The following is a 20,211-nucleotide window of genomic DNA, read 5'->3' on the forward strand; positions in this document are numbered from 1 at the left end:
GTCCTAGGCAGGGCATATAGATTAGGGTCCTTTACTCTAGAATGATCAGGGGGTAGACTAGCTTTGTCACAGGAGGACCCCCAAAGGTGACCCGCTGGATATTTTCCTCCAGAGAGGAGTCCTTTAATCTCTTGCCTGGCAGTCCCCTAGATGGCTGTATTCAGGAGCCAGGTGACATAAGGGAGTAGGAGTGACCCCCTGTTTAGGATATAGACTTTCATCGAATCCTCCAGTTTCTAGCTCCATTCCTCCATTCTTTGCTATGCCTGGTGTCCCAAGTCTGGAGTCTTTCTGGTTTTATTTCTTCAGAGGAACCCTCTCCTCCCTTGGGGAGGAGGTCAGGCAAAGAAGAGTCATTTCCCAGCTGCAAGGCCAGAGGGAAGGAACTTGATATCCACCTGTTTCATATACAGTCTTGCTGCCAGCCCCTGACACCTTATCACTTCCCAAGGACAGCTACTTCCTGGTCGTGACCTTTGTGGGGTCTGCCGGGACGCACTGAGCTGCTCCTTGCCTGCACCCTCTCCTCTCTGTGGGCCCTAGAGCTCGTCCTTTTCTGTTCTGCTCCGTCTATTATCACTCCTCCATCACCTTTCCACCTTCCAAGCCCTGTTATTATCTTTCCTCTCTCATTCTCCTTGTGCTTTTGGAGTTTTGCCTGTTCAATTCTTGTTATGTCTTCTCAGTTGGTTTTCAGGAGAGATGTGTGGTCAGTGTGTGACGTTTGACCGGTGAAGGTGCTCCATCTCAGGACTGTCCTGAGCTCTTATTGATCCCTCCCTCTCCTCCATCCTTACTGCCTTCACCTTGGTGCAAACCCCCATCATCTGGCACCCAGACTCTTGTTACCCTCCGCAAAGTCTCCTGCGTCCAGATTCTCCCACATTCTCTTTCTCCTTCTCATTGTCCACTGAATGACCTTTCTGAAATAAAATTCTCATCTTGTCTCTCTTACATAAGAGCTTTCACTGGAATCTAATGCCTTCGATCTTGTTGTGGTTTGACAGCTTCTTGGCAATCCTGCCCCATCCTACCTTCCTGGCCGCTTTTCTCATGACAGCCCACACGCATATGTCCAGTCACACCCAGACATGTGCCCCAGACCCGTCATGTTCCGTATTCCTTCCTGCCTTCGCACCCACGATCCTGCCTTCTCCAATCGCGTCATTTCCTCCTTTTCCATCTGAAAAATCCTGGCTTGTGGTTCAAAGACCATTTGACTTTTCAGACCCTGTTTCAGAAGCCTTCCCTCATTTCTTCTCCTGTGCATGCATAACGTTTGAGTCACCCTAGTGTTAGAAAATCTTTATCGCTTTGTTTTATACATTTGTTTACACTTTTGTCTTTGGGCCTACTCATCTGTCTTAAGAAAAAGAAATATTCAGTTTTATCCCTTTAGCCCTTGTCTGTGAGTCCTTTAGTCCCAAACCATGTCTTTCCACCTTGTGCTTATCAACAATATTCCCACCATAGTACATGACACTGACAAACACTCAGCAAGGACTAATTAAATTGATGAACGATTGTGCAAATCTTGGCTAAAAATTGAACCACTGATATGGTAAAGAGTAGCTAGAGTTAAATTTTTTTTTTTTTGTCTTTTGTTGTTATTGTTATTGTTGTTGTTGTTGCTATTTCTTGGGCCGCTCCCGCGGCATATGGAGGTTCCCAGGCTAGGGGTTGAATCAGAGCTGTAGCCACCGGCCTACGCCAGAGCCACAGCAACGCAGGATCCGAGCCGTGTCTGCAACCTACACCACAGCTCACGGCAACACCGGATCGTTAACCCACTGAGCAAGGGCAGGGACCGAACCCGCAACCTCATGGTTCCTAGTTGGATTCGTTAACCACTGCACCACAACGGGAACTCCCGCTAGAGTTAAATTATTAGAAGAACCTAATATGTGATGCCACCAGATGCCATAAAATACTAAGAATCAAAGCACTAGTGAGTAAATATTGGTGAGAGCAAATGGATCAGAAAAATTAACTCGGGGCTGTATTTGATACCGTATAGAGCCACACATTCCTTATTTATAACAGCTGCACAAGAGAGAGATTTCTGACTATTGAAGACATCATCAAAGACCAAAAGGATCTGATTAAACAGAAATAAAAAAACATTTGCACAACACAGTGTCACAGAAGGAAACAATTATTCTGACAAACACAACTGATAAAAGCATACCTTCCAACGCGTATTATTTTTAAAAACAGGAAGGTCAAAATCCAGATTCTGCTAAAGAGAGGCCGGAAGAGATGAATGCGCAGTTTACGTTTGAAAAGCTGATGCCCAGACTCATATGTTGTCCACTCACCAAGCTGACTTTTATGGTTGGTGTTGAATGTTGTTAGTGGTTAAAAACAGGCAGCATGTACTGAGCCCGTCCCAGGTACCTAGCATGAAGATGATCACTTAAAACAGATTCTCTCAGCTCGGCTCAGATTTAGGCATTGTTATTACCTTGCCCAGAGGACAAAAGTGAGGCCTAGGGAAGTTAAATGCTTGCTTGGGATATGAGACAGCTAGAATTTGAAGCCAGGTTCATCTCACTTTAGAACCTGTGTTCTTAACCACTACACAAAGGGTGTGCTGCTTGGGGTCAGTCTCTGGTATGAACTGGGCCGCGATACTGATTAAATGAACCCAAGTTAAACCACCATTAAAATATCCTTGTATATCTTTCAGCTGTCAAAAATTTAAATTAACAAGGGTGGGTGCGTGGTAACCGGGTGTATGTACACACTGCTGGAAGCAATGTCCCTGGAGTCATTCCTTTTGGATCTATGGATTGGTGTTTCATCCATTTCAGGAGGTGTGGGGCCATGATTTCTTCAGAAACCAACAGTTTTGCTGCCAGAGGGGGCAAACTTGGGGGCTGTGCCTTTATAGGCTCAATGTGCTGCACCCGGGAGAAGGTGGAATGAGGAAACCCTCAGATCTGCTGGCCTGGGGGAGCGGACCCAGCTAGGATGAGCCGGGGACCAGCCAGAAATTTAGTGGGAAGACCCTAGAAATGAGAGAGCCATGGAGGCTCAGTAGCTCCCCATGGTCCCCTGCCCAAGGGGCCTATAAGAGACGGGCAAAGCTCCAAGCCAGGGGACACTAGAGGACTGGCCGCAACTTTGACTGTGCTTCCAAACTCACACAGATCTCCTGGCAGAGAGTGGGAGCCTCGTGGGTGGTGGAGACACAGGGGCCAGCTGCATGCTGCTAGGAACTGGGGTAGGGATGGGAGCAGCCCAGGTTGAAGATCACAAACTCTCACTGTTCTTACCCTGGGCTCCAGCGGTCTTTGAAAAACAAACATTCTTAGTGTGTTGTCTCCATCTGGTATATTTCCAGAGCCCTGAGTGGTTTTTGTTTTGTTTTGTTTTGTTGATGATTTTGTCTAGTTATATACCTGCCTCTCAGGGCGAAGATTCACTGACCTCTTCGCATTGCCATAGTTAAAAGTCTCACCAGTTCATTCTTTCTGAAGCGGGATCTTTCAAGATGTAACAGGAAATATTAAACTAATTGCTCCACCTTAGTAAATCTGCGCAGGGAATTGTATATCAAAGAAACAACCCCAAACCAAACAACAGACCATAAAATATGTACCAATAAGATATGATTGTCATAGCTGCATTGTTGGTGCTAGTGACAACCTAGAAATAACTTTAGTGCACAGCATTTGGAAAGGGGTTAAAAGACTGTAGAATCCACACAACAAAATACCGCATGAACTTGAAACATGATCCTTTGTGGACTATAACAATGTACATTCTCCATTCGTACATGCCAACCAGGACTATTTATTTTGATAAAGTTATGGAGGACGTTTCCAGAGATGGTTTAGTATTGATTTTAAGTAGTTTTTATAAAATTACTTAAATTCATGATTTTTAAAATGGGCATAATTGTTTTCCCCCTTCATATTTAAAGTCTTTGTATCTGCATGGGTTTTGTGAACATAGAACTTGTTAGACATACCACTAGATTTTAAAAGACAAGTTAATGTTATGCATTATGTTTATTATATTTGATATTTTTAACATGTCTCATGCATGGTTCTGTTTACCTGATTGTTTGTTTCGTGACTAAAGCTTGATAAAGTCGTCTTCCTAGTTATTATTCTAGTATTTCTAATGTGAGAAACTGTCTCCTTCCACCTTTAAGTCGGTAAGGCTTATTTTTTCTAGCATAGCCCTTAAAAAGATTAAAAAGTTCCTTCAGTCTTTTTGGAAGGATTTTAAAACCATAGCTGCTCAGAATTCTGAATAATTGTCCACCGGTATTGTCATACCTATTCAAAGTCATCGAGCATCCTTGCCTGAATTCTCCCTCACACAGCTGATATATAAAACTGCACTGAGGGAGTTCCCGTCATGGTGCAGTGGAAAAGAATCCAACTAGGAACCGTGAGGTTGCGGGTTCAATCCCTGGCCTCCCTCAGTGGGTCGAGGACCCAGCATTGCTGTGAGCTGTGGTGTAGGTCTCAGATGAAACTCATATCTGGTGTTGCTGTGGCTCTGGTGTAGGCCAGCAGCAACAGCTCCAATTGGACCCCTAGCCTGGGAACATCCATATGCTGTGAGTGTGGCCCTAAAAAGGACAAAAAGACAAACAAACAAACAAAAATCTTTTCTGCATTTGCCTGGGGGTACCTACCCCTTCCTACAACTTTCCCCAGAGTTTCTCAGAAAACACACACCCATACAATTCCTTTGGGTACAGCATAATTGATGTTGTGCAGGATCAAATCAAGTGTGAGGAGTTCTCTCTGTGGTGCACCAGGTTAAGGATCCAGTGTGGTCTGCAGCAGGTTTGATCCCTGGCCTGGTGCAGTGGGTTAAGGACCTGACATTGCCACAGCTATGGCATAAATTGCAGCTGCAGCTCAGATTCTATCCCTGGTCTGGGAACTTCCATATGCCAGGAGTAGGGCTGAAAAAGAAAAAAAAAAAAAAATCAAGTGTGAAGGAGTAAACTTAACATTTGGCAAACCTCAGAGAGGCAAGAATCTAAGTCCTTCACCAATACTGTTCCTCCTTAAAAACCAGGGGACAACTGTATTTCACTATAATTTCACTATAATTCTTCCCCAACAGCTCTTCATGGCTCACTGCTTTACACAACTCAGTTCATTAAAATATCCTCTTCTCAAAGAGCTATTTTCTGAAAAAACTATCTGAAACAGTACCCCCCACCCTAGTCTCTATCCCGTTACCCCACTTTATTATTGTTGTTGTTGTTGTTTTATAATAACCACTCTTTTTTGGCTGCATCCAATGCATGTGGAAGTTCCCAGGCCAGGGACTGAACCCATACCACAGCACTAGAGCCACAGCAGTGACAACACCAGATCCTTAACCCCCTGAGTCACCAGGGAACTCCCCCAGTTTATTATTCATCATAGTACTTATCAGCTACTGACATCACAGCATGTATGTGTTTACTTGTTTATTATGTGTCTTCCCTGCTTGAATGCAAGTGCAATGACAGCAGAGACCTTCCATGTCTATTCATATTTCATGTCCCCAGCACCTAGAACAGCGTTTGGAATGTACAAGAGGTTAAATGAATGATAAACCATCCTAGCCCCTGAAGAAGGCTTCATCCTCTCAATATTTATCTGCCTTTACAATGTGCTTCTATCATATTTATCTTTTATACCTCCATGACTTGAGGGCAAGGACCATCTTTTATATCTCTAAATGCCAAATCTGGGTATGTAGGCATTTGTGTATAGGAAGTACTCAGTAAATGTCTTCTTATTAATCATGGATTAAAATAAATTCTGCCAAGGTTTATGACTGATTTGAGTTGATGGCCCTATTACCTTGCTATTTTTTTTTAAAAAAGAAGAAACACTGTTATGATTAAGTTGTATGGTTTCCACATGCTCAATGCATGATTCATTTTTTCAATCATAATCTAAGTGTCAGTGAGGGAAGAGTGGAAGGTAGAAACCATATAGGCAATTATTTTGAGCAGTTTTGCTATAAGGGAGACAAATAGGACAGTAGGTAGGGGGAGAACTTGTTTAGTGGGAGAAATTACAGTGTATTTGCATTTGATGGAGATGATTTAGTAGAGGATGGAAAAGCAAAGTCCTTGAGCAGGGCACAAATGTAGGGATGGGCCTTAGGTAGGAGCCAGGGCTGCTCATTCACTCTAAAAATGAAAAGGCAAAGAGAGGGTACAGATGCAAGAAGGTGGGTAGATTTGGTAATAAGACAATATGAAAGCTCTCCTTTGAAAGGAGAGGTTGTAAACTGGTTATATCAGCAAGTAGGAGAATGAGTAGACTAGGTGTACGCTATTGAGCAATGCTGAGGTGTGGAAGCAGATCTCACATCCAAGGCAGTACTTGTTGACAGTCTTGGACCATGGGATCTAAGCTAGGTGAGAGGAGATTGAAAAGAGGAGGTAGGTGAAAGGAAGCAAAAACATACTAGGCAAGTTAACTGAAGGTCCCTCTGCAGCTCTGACTAGTGAGGTGGGAGACAGCAAAGCAAATGAGGCGAAAAGGAGGTGATGGGCTGAGGTTGGACTGATTAAAATCAGATTTAGGAGGTATAAGCTTTCTGGTAAAGACAGACCTCAGGCGTGGCTAAAGGAGTTGATGGTTGAGGTGAGTGGAAGTTATCTTTTAGGCTGAGTTGCAAAATTGGAGAGGAGGAGCTTATAGGTACTGGCTAATATAAACACTGGAGGGTTTGATAAGAAATGAGTAACCAAGGATTTTGGCTCACTTACTTTTTTAGATTTCTTCCTAAAGTCCAGGCTCCAGGAACAAGATATCCAGAGAAGACCAACTTCTTTCTACACCCGCATATGCAACCCCTGGATCTCTCTGTTGGGGGTGAGTGACTTCATTTTGATCTCAATCATCCTTAAGACTGAATTCAAATGGAGATGTGACATTTTTGGGTGGGGGTGTAGAGAAGGGAAGAGGGGAATCTTAAGTGGGAGCAATATGATTTCATTACTTGTTATCAGAATTTAGATGAGGCCACATATGGCAAGATTACATTTAATGAACTACTTATTTTAATCAATGGTTTGACTTTTAAAAATCGTCACTGATAACCTCTGGATCACCAAATTTCTAGGTATACCAAATGAGCATAATTTTACTCTAGTTTTTTTTTCTCCTAGAAAGTAGTAGGACAAGGGGCAAGGATGAAATACCTATTTACTGATTGTTTTGTTTAGAGGGTTCTTTCAGGAGGATGTCTTCCCAAATATCCGTTTAAAAGAGGTTTTTTGAATTGTGAGTGAACTTCACTTATTCAGATTTAGAGTAATGAGAGGTTGATAAGGAGTCTTGTTTCTTAAGGCCCTAGCCTTATATCTTGCTTACCATGTAATAACCCCTTAGATGACTTGCCCTTCCTACTCTGTTTCCACAGGTTGTTGGGTCCCTTCTTATCATGTTTGTGATCCAGTGGGTCTATACCCTGGTTAACATGGGGGTTGCTGCCATTGTGTATTTCTACATTGGTCGGACCAGTCCTGGACTTCACCTTGGTAAGCAACAGAGCCATTTTGCCACCACCTCCCTTCTCTTTCAGCATTTATTTTAAAAAGTGTTTTTAACATCTATTAAGTGCCAACACTGACTCAAATACGAATCCCAATTTCAAGGAACTAACAGTTTAGGAGAAAAATATGCATGAGCATAAATGATAAATGAAAATTAATAACTTATGAGGTTTATAAGACACATAAAAGTAAAATTAATGACAATAGTACAAAGACCAGGAGGGAAGAAATGGGAATACACTGCTGGAAGTTTCATGTGCTATAGGTGAAGTGCTAAAATATCACTTAAAGGTAGACAATGATAAGTTAAAAATGGGTGTTACAAGCCCTAAAGCAGCTACTAAAATACACGCATACCTTGGAAATAACTGTGAGTTCAGTTCCGGATCACTGCACTAAAATGAATATCACAATAAAGCGAGTCATACAAATTTTTTTGTTCCCTAGTACATACGAATGTCATGCTTATACTATACTGTAGTCTGTTAAGTGTGCAAGAGCATCATGACTAAAAAAAAAGTGTACATACCTTAATTTTCGAATAGTTTATTGCTAAAAATGCTAACCGTCATCTAAGCCCTCACTGAGCTGTAGCAGTAACATTAAAGATCACTGATCTCAGATCACCATGAGAAATATAATAATAATGACAAAGTTTGAAATACTGTATGTGACACAGAGACAGAAAGTGAGCAAATGCTGTTGGGAAAATGGTGCTTATAGACTTGGTCAAAGCAGGGTTGCCCCAAACCTTCAACTTGTGAAAATGCAATACCGTGAAGCACAACAAAGCCAGGTGCAATAAAATGAGATATGCCTATAACACAATAAAGAATTATATCTAATAAACCAATAAAGGGGATAAAAGTGAGTTAAAAATACTCAAAGTAAATCAGAAAAAGACAAAAAGATAATAAAGGACATATGGGCAGAACAAAAACAAGTAGCAAGGCGGTTTATGTAAACCTAGCCATCTCAAATAATCACACTAATTATAAATGGTCTAAACACTTCAAATTAAATCATCTAACACTGATAGAGTAAAAAAGTACAATCCAACTATGTGCTGTCTACAAGAAGACTGCTTTAAATATAAAGACGCAACCAAGTTAAAAGTAAAAGGATGGAAAAAGATATATCATGATAAGAAAAATCAGACAAAGCTGAGGGACTATACTAACATCAGACAAAATAGATTTCAGAGAAAAGAACATTACCGGGCATAAAGAGGGACTTTTCCTAAAGATAAAGGAAACATTAATCAAGAGGACATAATAAATCTTAACATTTATATGCTTTAAAACAGAGGTTTGAAATTCATAAAGCAAGACCTGTTAGATTGGCAATATTATTAACTAGAAAAGTTCTCAGTTATAGGTAGAGATTTCAGTACCTCTCTCTCAATGATTGATGAAACAAGTAGGCAGAAAATCAGTAGGACTTTAGTAAATTTGAATAACATTACCAACAAACCTGGCCAAACTGATATAGAATATTCCACCTAGCAGCAGCAGAATGTATATTTTTTCCAACTGTACATGAAACATTTACCAGGATAAACCATATTCTAAGACAGTTTTTTAAAGTCTCAATAAATTTAAAGGTATTCACATTAACTCAGGAACAAAGAGGAAGTAAATCAAAAATACCAGGAAGATATCTGAAAGATCCCCAAATATTTAGAAACTAAAGAACGCTAAATAACTAAGAACACTAAAAAACACTAATAAACTAAAGAAACTAAATAACTCATGGTTCAAAGAAGAAATAAGTGAAATTAAGAAGTGCTTTGAATGAAAATGAAAATATAACATCAAAATTGTGGGTTGCAGCTAGTTCAATACTTAGAGGAAAGTTTCACAGCATCAAATATTTATGTTAGAAAAGAAAAAAAGTTCTCAAATCAATGACCACAGTTTCAACTTAAGAAACCAGAGAAAGAAGAGCAAATTAAACCTAATAAGAAATAAGGAACTTAGAAAGATCAAAGTAGAAATCACAAAATATAAAATGGGGGAAATAGAGAATGCCAGTAAAACAAAAAGCTGGTTATGTGAAATCAATAAAATTAACAAACCTCTAGCCAGACTGATCAGAAAAAAAGGAGAGGAAGCACAAGTGACCAGTTCCAGGAGTGGGAGAGGTGAGATGAGTCTACAGAGTTTAAAGGAAAATAAGGAAACGTTATAAACAACTTTATGCCAATAAATTTAACAACTTAGATGAACTGGAAAAATTCCTTGAAAGACACAAAGTATCAACTCACTCTAACAGAGATACAGGGCTATTTAGTTCATCTATTAAAGAAATTACACTTGTCACGAAAAACCTTCCCACAAAGCCCTAGGCCCAGGTGGCTTCACTAATGAAACTTATCAAACATTTCAGGAAGAATGTCAATTCTATGTAAATGCTTCAGAAAACTACACACGAACATCCTCATGGATGTAGACGCAAAAATTCTTAATAAAATTTTAACAAATTGAATATAAAGTAATATTAAAAGCACAGTAATACATCATAACCAAGTAGGTTTATCCCAGAAATGCAAGGTTGATTTAATGCTCTTAAATCAATCAGTGTAATTCCCCATATATACAGAATAGAGAGGAAAACTACAAAACATTTTTGAGAGGAAATTGAAGAAAGTGAAGAAATAAATGAATATATATACCATATCCATGAACTGGAAGATTCAATATTCTTTTTTTTTTTTTTGGTTTTTTGTCTTTTTAGGGCCGCACCCGTGGCATGTGGAGGTTCCCAGGTAGGGGATCAAATCAGAGTTATAGCTGCCGGCCTACATCACAACCACAGCAATGCCAGATCCAAGCCGCGTTTGCGACCTACACCACAGCTCAGGGCAACACTGGTTCCTTAATCCACTGAGGGATCGAACCTGCAACCTCATGGTTCCTAGTCAGATTCGTTTGTGCTGTCGCCATGACGGGAACTCCAAGATTCAATATTCTGAAGATGTCCTTTCTTCTCAAACTTTTCTATTGATTAGATATAATCCCAATCAAAATTACAGTTGCCTTTTTCGTAGAAGTTGGAAAGCAGATCCTAAAATATTCATGTGGAAATTCAAAGGACCTTGAATAGACCAACTAACTTGGCAAAAGGAAATCAAATTTGGAAGATTTGCACTATCTGATTTCAAAGCTAATTATACAGCTAAATTAATCAAGAGAGCATTGAAATCAAGATAGATAAATCAGTGGATAAGTAGAGATGTTGCAAAGGCAGTTCAGTGGAGGGAAAGATAGTCTTTTCAGCAAATGATGCTGGAACAATTAGAAATCCATAAGCAAAAAACAAACTTCAATCCATACGTCATACAGTGTAAAAATAGCTCAAAATGGATCCTTGAAAATACAGAAGAAAGACCTTGTGACTCTGAGTGAGACAAAGAGTTCTTAGCTATAACATCAAAAGTAGGGAAAAAATTGATAAATTGGACTTCATCAAAATTAAGGACTCTGATCTCCCAAGCATAACTGGTAAAGAAATGCAAAGGCAAGCTATAGATTGAGAGAACATATTAGCAAATCACAGTATATATAACATGTAACAACTCTCAAAACTCAATACTAAGAAAACAACAAAACTTTTAAAAATGGGCATAACTTTTTTTTTATATAATTTTTTTTATTTTCCCACTGTACAGCAAGGGGGTCAGGTTATCCTTACATGTATACATTACAATTACATTTTCCCCCCACCCTTTCTTCTGTTGCAACATGAGTATCTAGACATAGTTCTCAATGCTATTCAGCAGGATCTCTTGTAAATCTATTCTAGGTTGTGTCTGATAAGCCCAAGCTCCCAATCCCTCCCACTCTCTCCCTCTCCCATCAGGCAGTCACAAGTCTCTTCTCCAAGTCCATGATTTTCTTTTCTGAGGAGATGTTCATTTGTGCTGGATATTAGATTCCAGTTATGAGTGATATCATATGGTATTTGTCTTTGTCTTTCTGGCTCATTTCACTCAGTATGAGATTCTCTAGTTCCATCCATGTTGCTGCAAATGGCATTATGTCATTCTTTCTTATGGTTGGGTAGTATTCCATTGTGTATATATACCACATCTTCCGAATCCAATCATCTGTCGATGGACATTTGGGTTGTTTCCATGTCCTGGCTATTGTAAATAGTGCTGCAATGAACATGCGGGTGAACGTGTCTCTTTTAAGTAGAGTTTTGTCCGGATAGATGCCCAAGAGTGGGATTGCAGGGTCATATGGAAGTTCTATGTATAGATTTCTAAGGTATCTCCAAACTGTTCTCCATAGTGGCTGTACCAGTTTACATTCCCACCAACAGTGCAGGAGGGTTCCCTTTTCTCCACAGCCCCTCCAGCACTTGTTATTTGTGGATTTATTAATGATGGCCATTCTGACTGGTGTGAGGTGGTATCTCATGGTAGTTTTGATTTGCATTTCTCTTATAATCAGCGATGTTGAGCATTTTTTCATGTGTTTGTTGGCCATCTGTATATCTTCTTTGGAGAAATGTCTATTCAGGTCTTTTGCCCAAAAAATGGGCATAACTTTTAAATGGATTTCATCCAAGAACAGATATAGATGACAAACACATGAAAAGATTCTCAGTGTAACTAGTTGTTAGGAAAAGCAAATTAAAACCAGCATGTAATATTACCACATACCTATGAGAGATTAAAATTTAAAACACTGATCTTGCCAAGTGTCAGCAAGGCTGTAGAATAGCTAGAACTATATCATATGCAGCTGGTGAGAATGTAAAATTAATACTATCACTTTGTAAAGCAGTTTGGCAGTTTATTTCAAGGTTTACTTAAAACACACCTGCAGGAGTTCCTGTCAGGGCACAGCGGAAACGAATCTGACTAGGAACCATGAGGTTTCAGGTTCAATCCCTGGCCTTGCTCAGTGAGTTAAGGATCTGGTGTTGCCGTGAGGTATGGTGTCGGTTGCAGATGCGGCTCGGATCCCGCGTTGCTGTGGCTCTGGCATGGGCCGGCGGCTACAGCTCCGATTCAACCCCTAGCCTGGGAACCTCCATATGCCATGGGAGCAGCCCTAGAAATGGCAAAAAGCCAAACAAAACAAAACAAAACAAAACACCTACAATACGAGCTAGCCACTGTACTCCTAGGTATTTACTCAAGAGAATCAAAAGCATGGTCATACAGGAACATGTACGTGAATATTCGTAGTAGCTTAATTTGTGATAGAAACTGGAAATAATCCAAACGTTCATCAAAAAGTCTCTATAAATAAATTATAGTCTACCTATATAATGGAACACTGTTTAGCAATGAAAAGAATGAAAATGCAGTAACACAGATGAACCTCAAGAGAATTATGCTGAGTGAAATGAGCCAAACAAAAAGGCTACAGAAGGTAATATTATGTATGTATATAATGTATACATGCATACATATATATGATTATTAAAAATGCAAAGTGATCTATAATGATAGCATTATCATTGGTGGGGTGGGGGTGTGGATGCATGGAAGGCAGGTCTTGGGAAGTGGCTCAAGGAAACTTTTTCAGGTTATGGATATCTTCATGATCTTGCTTGTAGTGAGGGTTGTACAATGTAGACGTGTGTCAGCACTTAGCAGACAATACACTTTAAAAGGCATGTAGTTTGTTCTAAAAACGTACCTGGGATTTCTGTCAATCAAGTATGCTAAGGCACGCAGATACAGAAATTATCGTCATGAAGAAAGAAGTTTACACTCACAGATCCCTAGAAACAGGAGGCACCTGTGCCATGCAGGGTCACCTGGAGAGGACTAGGTTTGATCAGAAGGCAAAAGAGGAAGAGGGGAGAGCAGGGCCCAGAGCCTTTATTAGGGTTTTAATGGAAAGGGATGGGCAAGGCAGGTAGCTGAGTAAATTTAGGATTGGCTAGCTTGAAGAATTTCAGAGGGCTCTGGGATATAGGGGTGGTCTGTAGTTGTTGGTATTTGGCCCTGGGGTGATTTAGGGCAGGGGAGTATGGGCTTGGTGTGTAAGAGTTTGATAAAGATTGTTGTGGGTGTGGGGCTTGGATCAGTCTGTATATCAAAGCTGTGCTCATGGAGTTCCCATCGTGGCGTGGTGGAAACGAATCGGACTAGGAACCATGAAGTTGCGGGTTCGATCCCTGGCCTCACTCAGTGGGTTAAGGATCCGGCATTGCTGTGAGCTGTGGTATAGGTCGCAGATGCAGCCAGGATCTGCCATTGTGGTGGCTCTGGCATAGGCTGGAGGCTACAGCTGTGATTCGACCCCTAACCTGGGAACCTCCATATGCGGCAGGTACGGCCCTAAAAAGACTAGAGACAAAAAAGAAAAAAAAAGCTGTGCTCATTAAGGGAGTTGTTTGCTCTCTCTAGGAATTAGCACTTCTAGGATCAAGACTCCAAATGCCAGAGCATCAAGAATAAGGAAAGAACATATTATCCGTACGCTGTTTATTGTATGTCAGTTATTCCTCAATAATAAAGCTGTTGAAAAATACATTCAAGAGCCCTTTTCACCAAAATTCTACAGTGCTCCAATTTAAAATAAAACAATTACATATTTTCAAGTCCTAACATAATGAAAATTAAAAAGTCTTCCAAATTAGAGTAGTCTGATGTACATTTTTTCAAAGAACTGTACTTCAAACACTTGAATCACATATGCATTAAAAATAATGCTTTAGGAAAAGTCCTGCAAAGATGGGCCCTTATATCAGTTAATTTAATGGATAGATTTTCATTGACATGGTGATTACATCAGTGGCTGCTTCTGAATTTCTTCAAAGTTAGTTTTTAATAATGTCCTAGAAATCTCTTCAAAGGAAAGTATGAAATAAAATTTCAGGTCATTCTTCATCTAAAATTTAGATAATTGAGAATCTAAATGGTCACGAAAAAGTTAAGGCCAGTTAACAAAATGTTTGTGTTTATTTTTTTTCTTATGACAATGTCAAAATATATTAGGAACTTTCTCTGCAAGTGCAGATATTAGTGCAAATCTAAATAAATCTGAAATTTATCCTCCCTTTAGCCATAAGAACCCTAAAAGAGACTAAGTTATATATTATCAGCTGCATACAGTTGACATTAGTCAAGATTCTAACATGAGCCTCTTAAAATACTGCTCACTTCCTGATCGTATATTGAATATGATCTGATTAATCAATTTCAATCAGCCATATATATGTTTCTGGTAGAGTAAGTATGTGTAATTTGGAAACGTATTTTATAAAATTACATCTGACTTGATTTCCTAAAGTTACATATAATTCGTTTTGTGAAATTTTAAAAAAACACCCACACCAAAGGAGAAATGGATTTTTTCTTTCAGTTGATAAACCCTATTCTAAACAGTATGTCTGATGTCAGGATATTTGGTTAGGATCAACAAAAATTTCACTTCAATCTTCCGCTCTAACATTTATACCTGTGGGGCTCTTTGATTCTCTTGGCACCTGTAGAAAACCTCTGAGGGCCAGATCCTGTGGATTTTGAACTGTGAGTGTTACCAGATGAAAACGACATGCTTCCTGTCCTCGAAGTGTGTATGGCCTAGTAGGGGACTTTACAGCATGCATTTAGCCTGTGTCAGTTTGAATCGAAGAAAAGATTTAATAGTCATGCATTTAACATGTGTCAGTTTGAATAGAAGAAAAGACATTATCAAAATTTAAAAAAAATTTAAGTTAGCAAGTCCTCAACGGTTTTCTCTATGACACACTCAATTGCTTTCTTGGGATTTTGGAGTTTAGAAATAAACTTTGGAAAAAACATAGAAAATATGATATCCCTAGCAGGTTGCTCTCAGAGAGTGTTATAATGAGCATTGTTTGGTTAGACTGAAAACGGAAAAAGAATTTTTTGTGTGCTCTTCTGTGTGTTTCTCAGGGATATATATTTATCCCATTAAAACAGATTCTAGATACATATGTAGAACCTTCATAAATATGTATGTATATGTCTTCTCTGCAGGTTTAGCCTCCAACTTCAGCCTTTTCAGATGGATGAGGTCTCTTTTGATCCCCTCCTGCAGGTCTGTACCAATCTGGGGCCAGGACAAGGGCAGATTCGTGTCCCGGGGTGCTGGGAGGCACTAAAGCTGTCTCATTTCTCGCTGGGCTTGGGTGAATTGTGGTGTGAACACTTGACCACTGAGAACCTCAGGAGACACAGACTGCTCCTCACGGCCCTCCACTGCCCAGGCCTCGCCCCCCACCCCATCCCTTTCAGCTCACCAGACACTTCCTCTGGCCCATGTCCTCATCTCTCCTCATCCCTAGGAATCACAAACAGAGGTTTTATTTACAATCTGGTTGCTGAGCAATCAGTCAAGAGAGTTCACAGTCTAAGACACGCTAGCATCAATACTTCCTCATACACAAGGTCAAGGTCCCGAGGGCTCCCGTTCTTCCATCTCAAGTCAGATGTCGTTGATGTGACTGTATTGGTGGAAAGTACAGAGGCCAAGAGCAGAGAGAGAGTAGCGGTCCTGCAGGATGTCTGTGGGACCTCCATGCTCAAATACCCAAGGAAAGGGAAGAACAGATTTTCCCCAGCAAACAGGCGAGGGCCTCCCAGGGAAGGTAAGACTTACGTGTGCCCTGATCTCCTTCCTCCCCTTCTACCCTTCCAGTGCCAATGCTTCCTCCAGACTCTGGAAAATCACCCCCTCCCCTTTCAATATCAGTGAAAAGCCAAAGCTGCAGGCTGGGAAAAGCCAGGCAGAACCCAACCAAGTGTGATTTGGTTTCATTTTGCGGGTTTGTTTTTGAAACTCTAGAAGTCTGGCTTGTACTTGCCAATGTTTCCACCTTCCATGCCCAGACATTGCTAATGGATTATGAGATCCTTTCCCATTGATCCCAGATGTAAATTCAGGAATTCTTCCCCCGGAGTTCCTGCCACGGTTCAGTGGTTAACGAACCTGACTAGTATCCATGAAGATGCAGGTTCGATCCCTGGCCTTGCTCAGAGGGTTAAGGATCCAGCATTGCCTTGCGCTGTGGTGTAGGTCACAGATGCGGCTCAGATCCCATGTTGCTGTGGCTCTGGTGTAGGGCAGCAGCAACAGCTCGGATTGGACTCCTAGCCTGGGAACCTCCATATGCCGCAAGTGTGGCCCTAAAAAGACAAAAGACCAAAAAAAAAAAAAAAAAAAAAAAAAAAAGAATTTTCCCCCTTTTTAAATTGTGATAAAATACATGTACCATAAAATTTATCCTCTTAATCAAATTAAAGTATATGATATAGTGGTGTTAAGTACACACACACTGTTGTAAAACCATCACCACTATGCAGATCCAGAACTCTTTATCTTGCAAAGCGGAAACTCTGTACTCATTAAACAATAACTCCCCATTCCTCCCTCCCAAGAATCCTTTTTAAGACAACTCTTTATAAGCTGTTCAGGCTGGCACAGGAAATGAAGCCTTGATGCTTGAGCCTAGGATGATGAACGAAAGGAGCAGGGGCCATGGAAACCAACAGGGAAGGGACCGGCAGGCAGGGTGGTGTGTGGAGGGAGTATTCCCAGCCATCTGCTTGGAAACTGGGCTACATGTCCTGTGGGGACCTGCAGGAGGGGTGGGGTCACCTCTCTGCCTCTCTTCCAGGCTGAGGCTCTAGGTTGGGTGACTCACGTCATAACACACCTGCGCTGATTCCTTTTCCCCAACCTCCTAGTCCTGAGGGCAAGTAGAGTTTAAGTGGAAATAGATTCTGTGTGGAAACTCCCTGCAGATTCAGCAGCTGCAAGCGGTGTGGGATTGAGGGTATTTGGCCTTATCCGATTTACACAAATATTTTTAGGCGTTTCTGCTTTGAAAGCCTACCAGTGGCCATGGGAGTTCACTACTCTCTTTTAGACTCTGGATTTCTGGAATTTCACCTCTGAGGACACTATAGTGCTATGGAGAAAGAATGTATTAGGAGATTATTCTTAGAAAAGGACAGTAGTTGGTTGGAAGGGAATCTGGTCCACACTGTTCGTAGCTCTGGAGGCTTGTGGAGCTGGCGGTGGAGGCTTCAGCTAAGTCTCAACATCAGACTTGCTGGTCTCACCATGGCACTTGAGCATATTTTGTGGTGGTTATTCAGGAGGGTGAAAGGACCAAGAAATGGTGATCCAATAAAAGTAGACGTTGGTAGCTGTGTTTTCTCTTCTAATTTTGAGGGTGGTTTGGTTTGTTTGTTTGTTTGTTTTCACAACTATAACCCCCCGATGCTCTTCAAAACCAAAGAAGGACAATATTGTAGGGTGTTTAGGGCAAATAAATGTGGCTACATTAATTCCTCTGTTACACCCACATTTCCCAGAATTATGTGAAATTAATCCAGACCTTAAGAAGTCTTTCTTGAAGTCCTAGCAGCTGCCCAGGTGAGAATTCTTAGGCCATGAGAGACTAGAAGGTGAAGTGTATTAGTTCCCTGAACTCAGAAGAAAACAATGGTTTTACTTTAAAAAAGAAAGAAAAGCATTGACGAGAAAAGAACATTTTCAGAACAAATGTATACTGAAGGTGTGATTTCAGGACCTAACAGAGACGTAGGAAGTAGACGGGCCTGAGAAGCTGAATAAATAGAAGCACAGGCGATGAGGAGGTTTGCATAAGGCCACTAGGCTGATGCTGGCGGGGGTGTGGCCATCCCTGTCTTCGGTAGCTACCCTGGCTGCCAGGCTGCTCTTCCCTTACTGCTTTCTGCCACCTGAACTTTCCTCGCGCATTCCTAACATTTTTCTCTGCCAGATGGAATAAACTGTGGACACCCCATACCAGACTCCGTAATAAGACTTGCTCTTTGTCTCTAAGCCAACTTGGTGCCAAAAGCCTTTGTTCTTTACCGGGTAGCTGCTTGCTCTATAACCCTCAGCCCTGGAAATCATCCCTCATTCGACTTTCTTACTGGAGAAGGTGTCTCTTTTTCTCTCACCTCCCCTTTCCAGCCTCCCCTTTCCAGCCTTTCCAGCCTTTCCAGCCTCCCCGTTCCATGATTTCACTTGACAAAAAAGCAAAGTAAAGCTATAGGACCCCAACGTGACAGCATTCGGAAGGTTATTGTCATCCAGTTGTGTACATTTCTACTAAAGGAAGGTGAATGGTGCTCGCTCTGATACTTACTTCTCATACATTTGGTTCATAAAGTGTCTTGTGCATAACTTTCAAGAGTTACATGGTTTAATACATGTTACGTAATTTTTGAGCATGATGACATTTTTGCAAGTCGATTCTCCGTCCCGGAGGAGACTTACCACCACTGTTCAGCACTTGGGTCTCTCCTTCTGACTGCCCTCCGTGTTTCTCTCACCAAAGGAGCTTGCGACCCTCCCAAGAGCAGATCATTTTGGCGCCGTCCCTGGCTAGGGTGGACATGGAGATGACCCAGCTCACCCAGGAGAACGCAGACTTCGCCACCCGGGATCGCTACCACCACTCCTCCCTTGTGAGCCGGGAACAGCTGATGCCTCGGTACTAGAGTACTGAGCCCTCAGTCCTAGGGCACTGAGTCCTCAGTACCAGGCAGCCCCAGGACCTCCCCTTTTGGAGCTGTCCAGGGCACAGTGGCCCCAAATCCCAGAACCTTTGTGAAGCTGGTTCTCCTTGGTAAGAAACTCAGAGACCTGCCCTTCTCCTGCTTCTTTGGATGACGGAAGTGTGCATTCTGGTCTGGAGCACCACGTCCAACCTGGATGCCCACTGCAGTGGCGGTGGCCCCTGAAACACGCGCCAGGTCCGAAGAGCTCCACTTGGAGCAGGTGTGGAGAATCGGGCCAGATGGCGTGTTCTGAGGGCCACAGTAAATGGTTACTTTAAAGTTTATTTTGTTATTGTCATGGTTCCAAACCCTAAGTAGAATCTGATCTATAGTGAGGCGTCTCCCTCCCATCCTTGTTCCTCATCTCTGCTCCATCCCCTGCCCCAGAGATAACCACTGTTCTTAGATATACTCCCCGCATTTTGTTATGAAGATACAAGCAAATAGGAATGTGGATTTTTATTACCCCCTTTCCATCCACAGAAGGTGGCATGTTCTACATGTGTTCTGCACCTTGCTTTTCCCCCTGACAATCTATCTGGGAGACATTTCCATATCAATACCCATGCAGTTTCCTCATTATTTTTCATTGTATGAATGTGCTATAATTTATTGCCTCAGTTCCGCAATGATGGCATTTGGATTGTTTCCAGTCTTTTGCTGTTACAGTCAGTTCTGCAGTGAATAATCGCGTTCATATGTACAAGCATAAAGAAAATCTGTAGGATAAACTCCCCAAAGTGAAACTGCACGATCAAAGGGCACATGCATTTGTAAACTTATTGTTTAGTGAAGGCCTTTTTAATAAAAAAGTTAAATTACCGTGAATTACTTACTGGTGACTCATGTTCTCAAAAGCATGTGTGGTGTCCCACGCTCTGAGCACCTTTGCAGCTCTCTTGCAGTAGGAACATGTGAAGGGGCAGGACTATTTTGGCTTCTCTGTGAGCTCAGTGTGCCATTCATCATAGGCATCTGCTCTCAGGGGCCCAGCATGAGGTCAGCCCCTAGCCTAGGGTCAGTGGTTTCACTGCTGAGCCACAGAGGGAAGTACTGTTGGGTCAATTCTGACCTCTTTCTTCTATAGGAGAGCGTCTCAAAATCAGTGTATAAATGTAAGGAAACTGGGAGCCTTGTTAAAAGT

The 20,211-nt window shown here is 41.4% G+C and overlaps 1 protein-coding gene across 2 annotated transcripts in view; it reads left to right on the forward strand.

Annotated features, from left to right (window-relative positions):
• SLC12A8 (solute carrier family 12 member 8) overlaps positions 1-19,895 on the forward strand; it is a 143,402-nt gene extending 123,507 nt beyond the window's left edge. For both annotated transcript variants that reach the window (XM_021070218.1, XM_021070217.1), the window contains exons 11-14: positions 6,754-6,851; positions 7,402-7,519; positions 15,507-15,567; positions 18,845-19,895. In XM_021070218.1, the coding sequence (XP_020925877.1) occupies positions 6,754-6,851; positions 7,402-7,519; positions 15,507-15,567; positions 18,845-19,007 (440 nt within the window). In that variant the 3' untranslated portion in view covers positions 19,008-19,895. The remainder of the gene's footprint in view (positions 1-6,753; positions 6,852-7,401; positions 7,520-15,506; positions 15,568-18,844) is intronic.

Source organism: Sus scrofa, chromosome 13 (assembly GCF_000003025.6).
Source record: "Sus scrofa isolate TJ Tabasco breed Duroc chromosome 13, Sscrofa11.1, whole genome shotgun sequence".
Classification (NCBI taxonomy): domain Eukaryota; kingdom Metazoa; phylum Chordata; class Mammalia; order Artiodactyla; family Suidae; genus Sus; species Sus scrofa.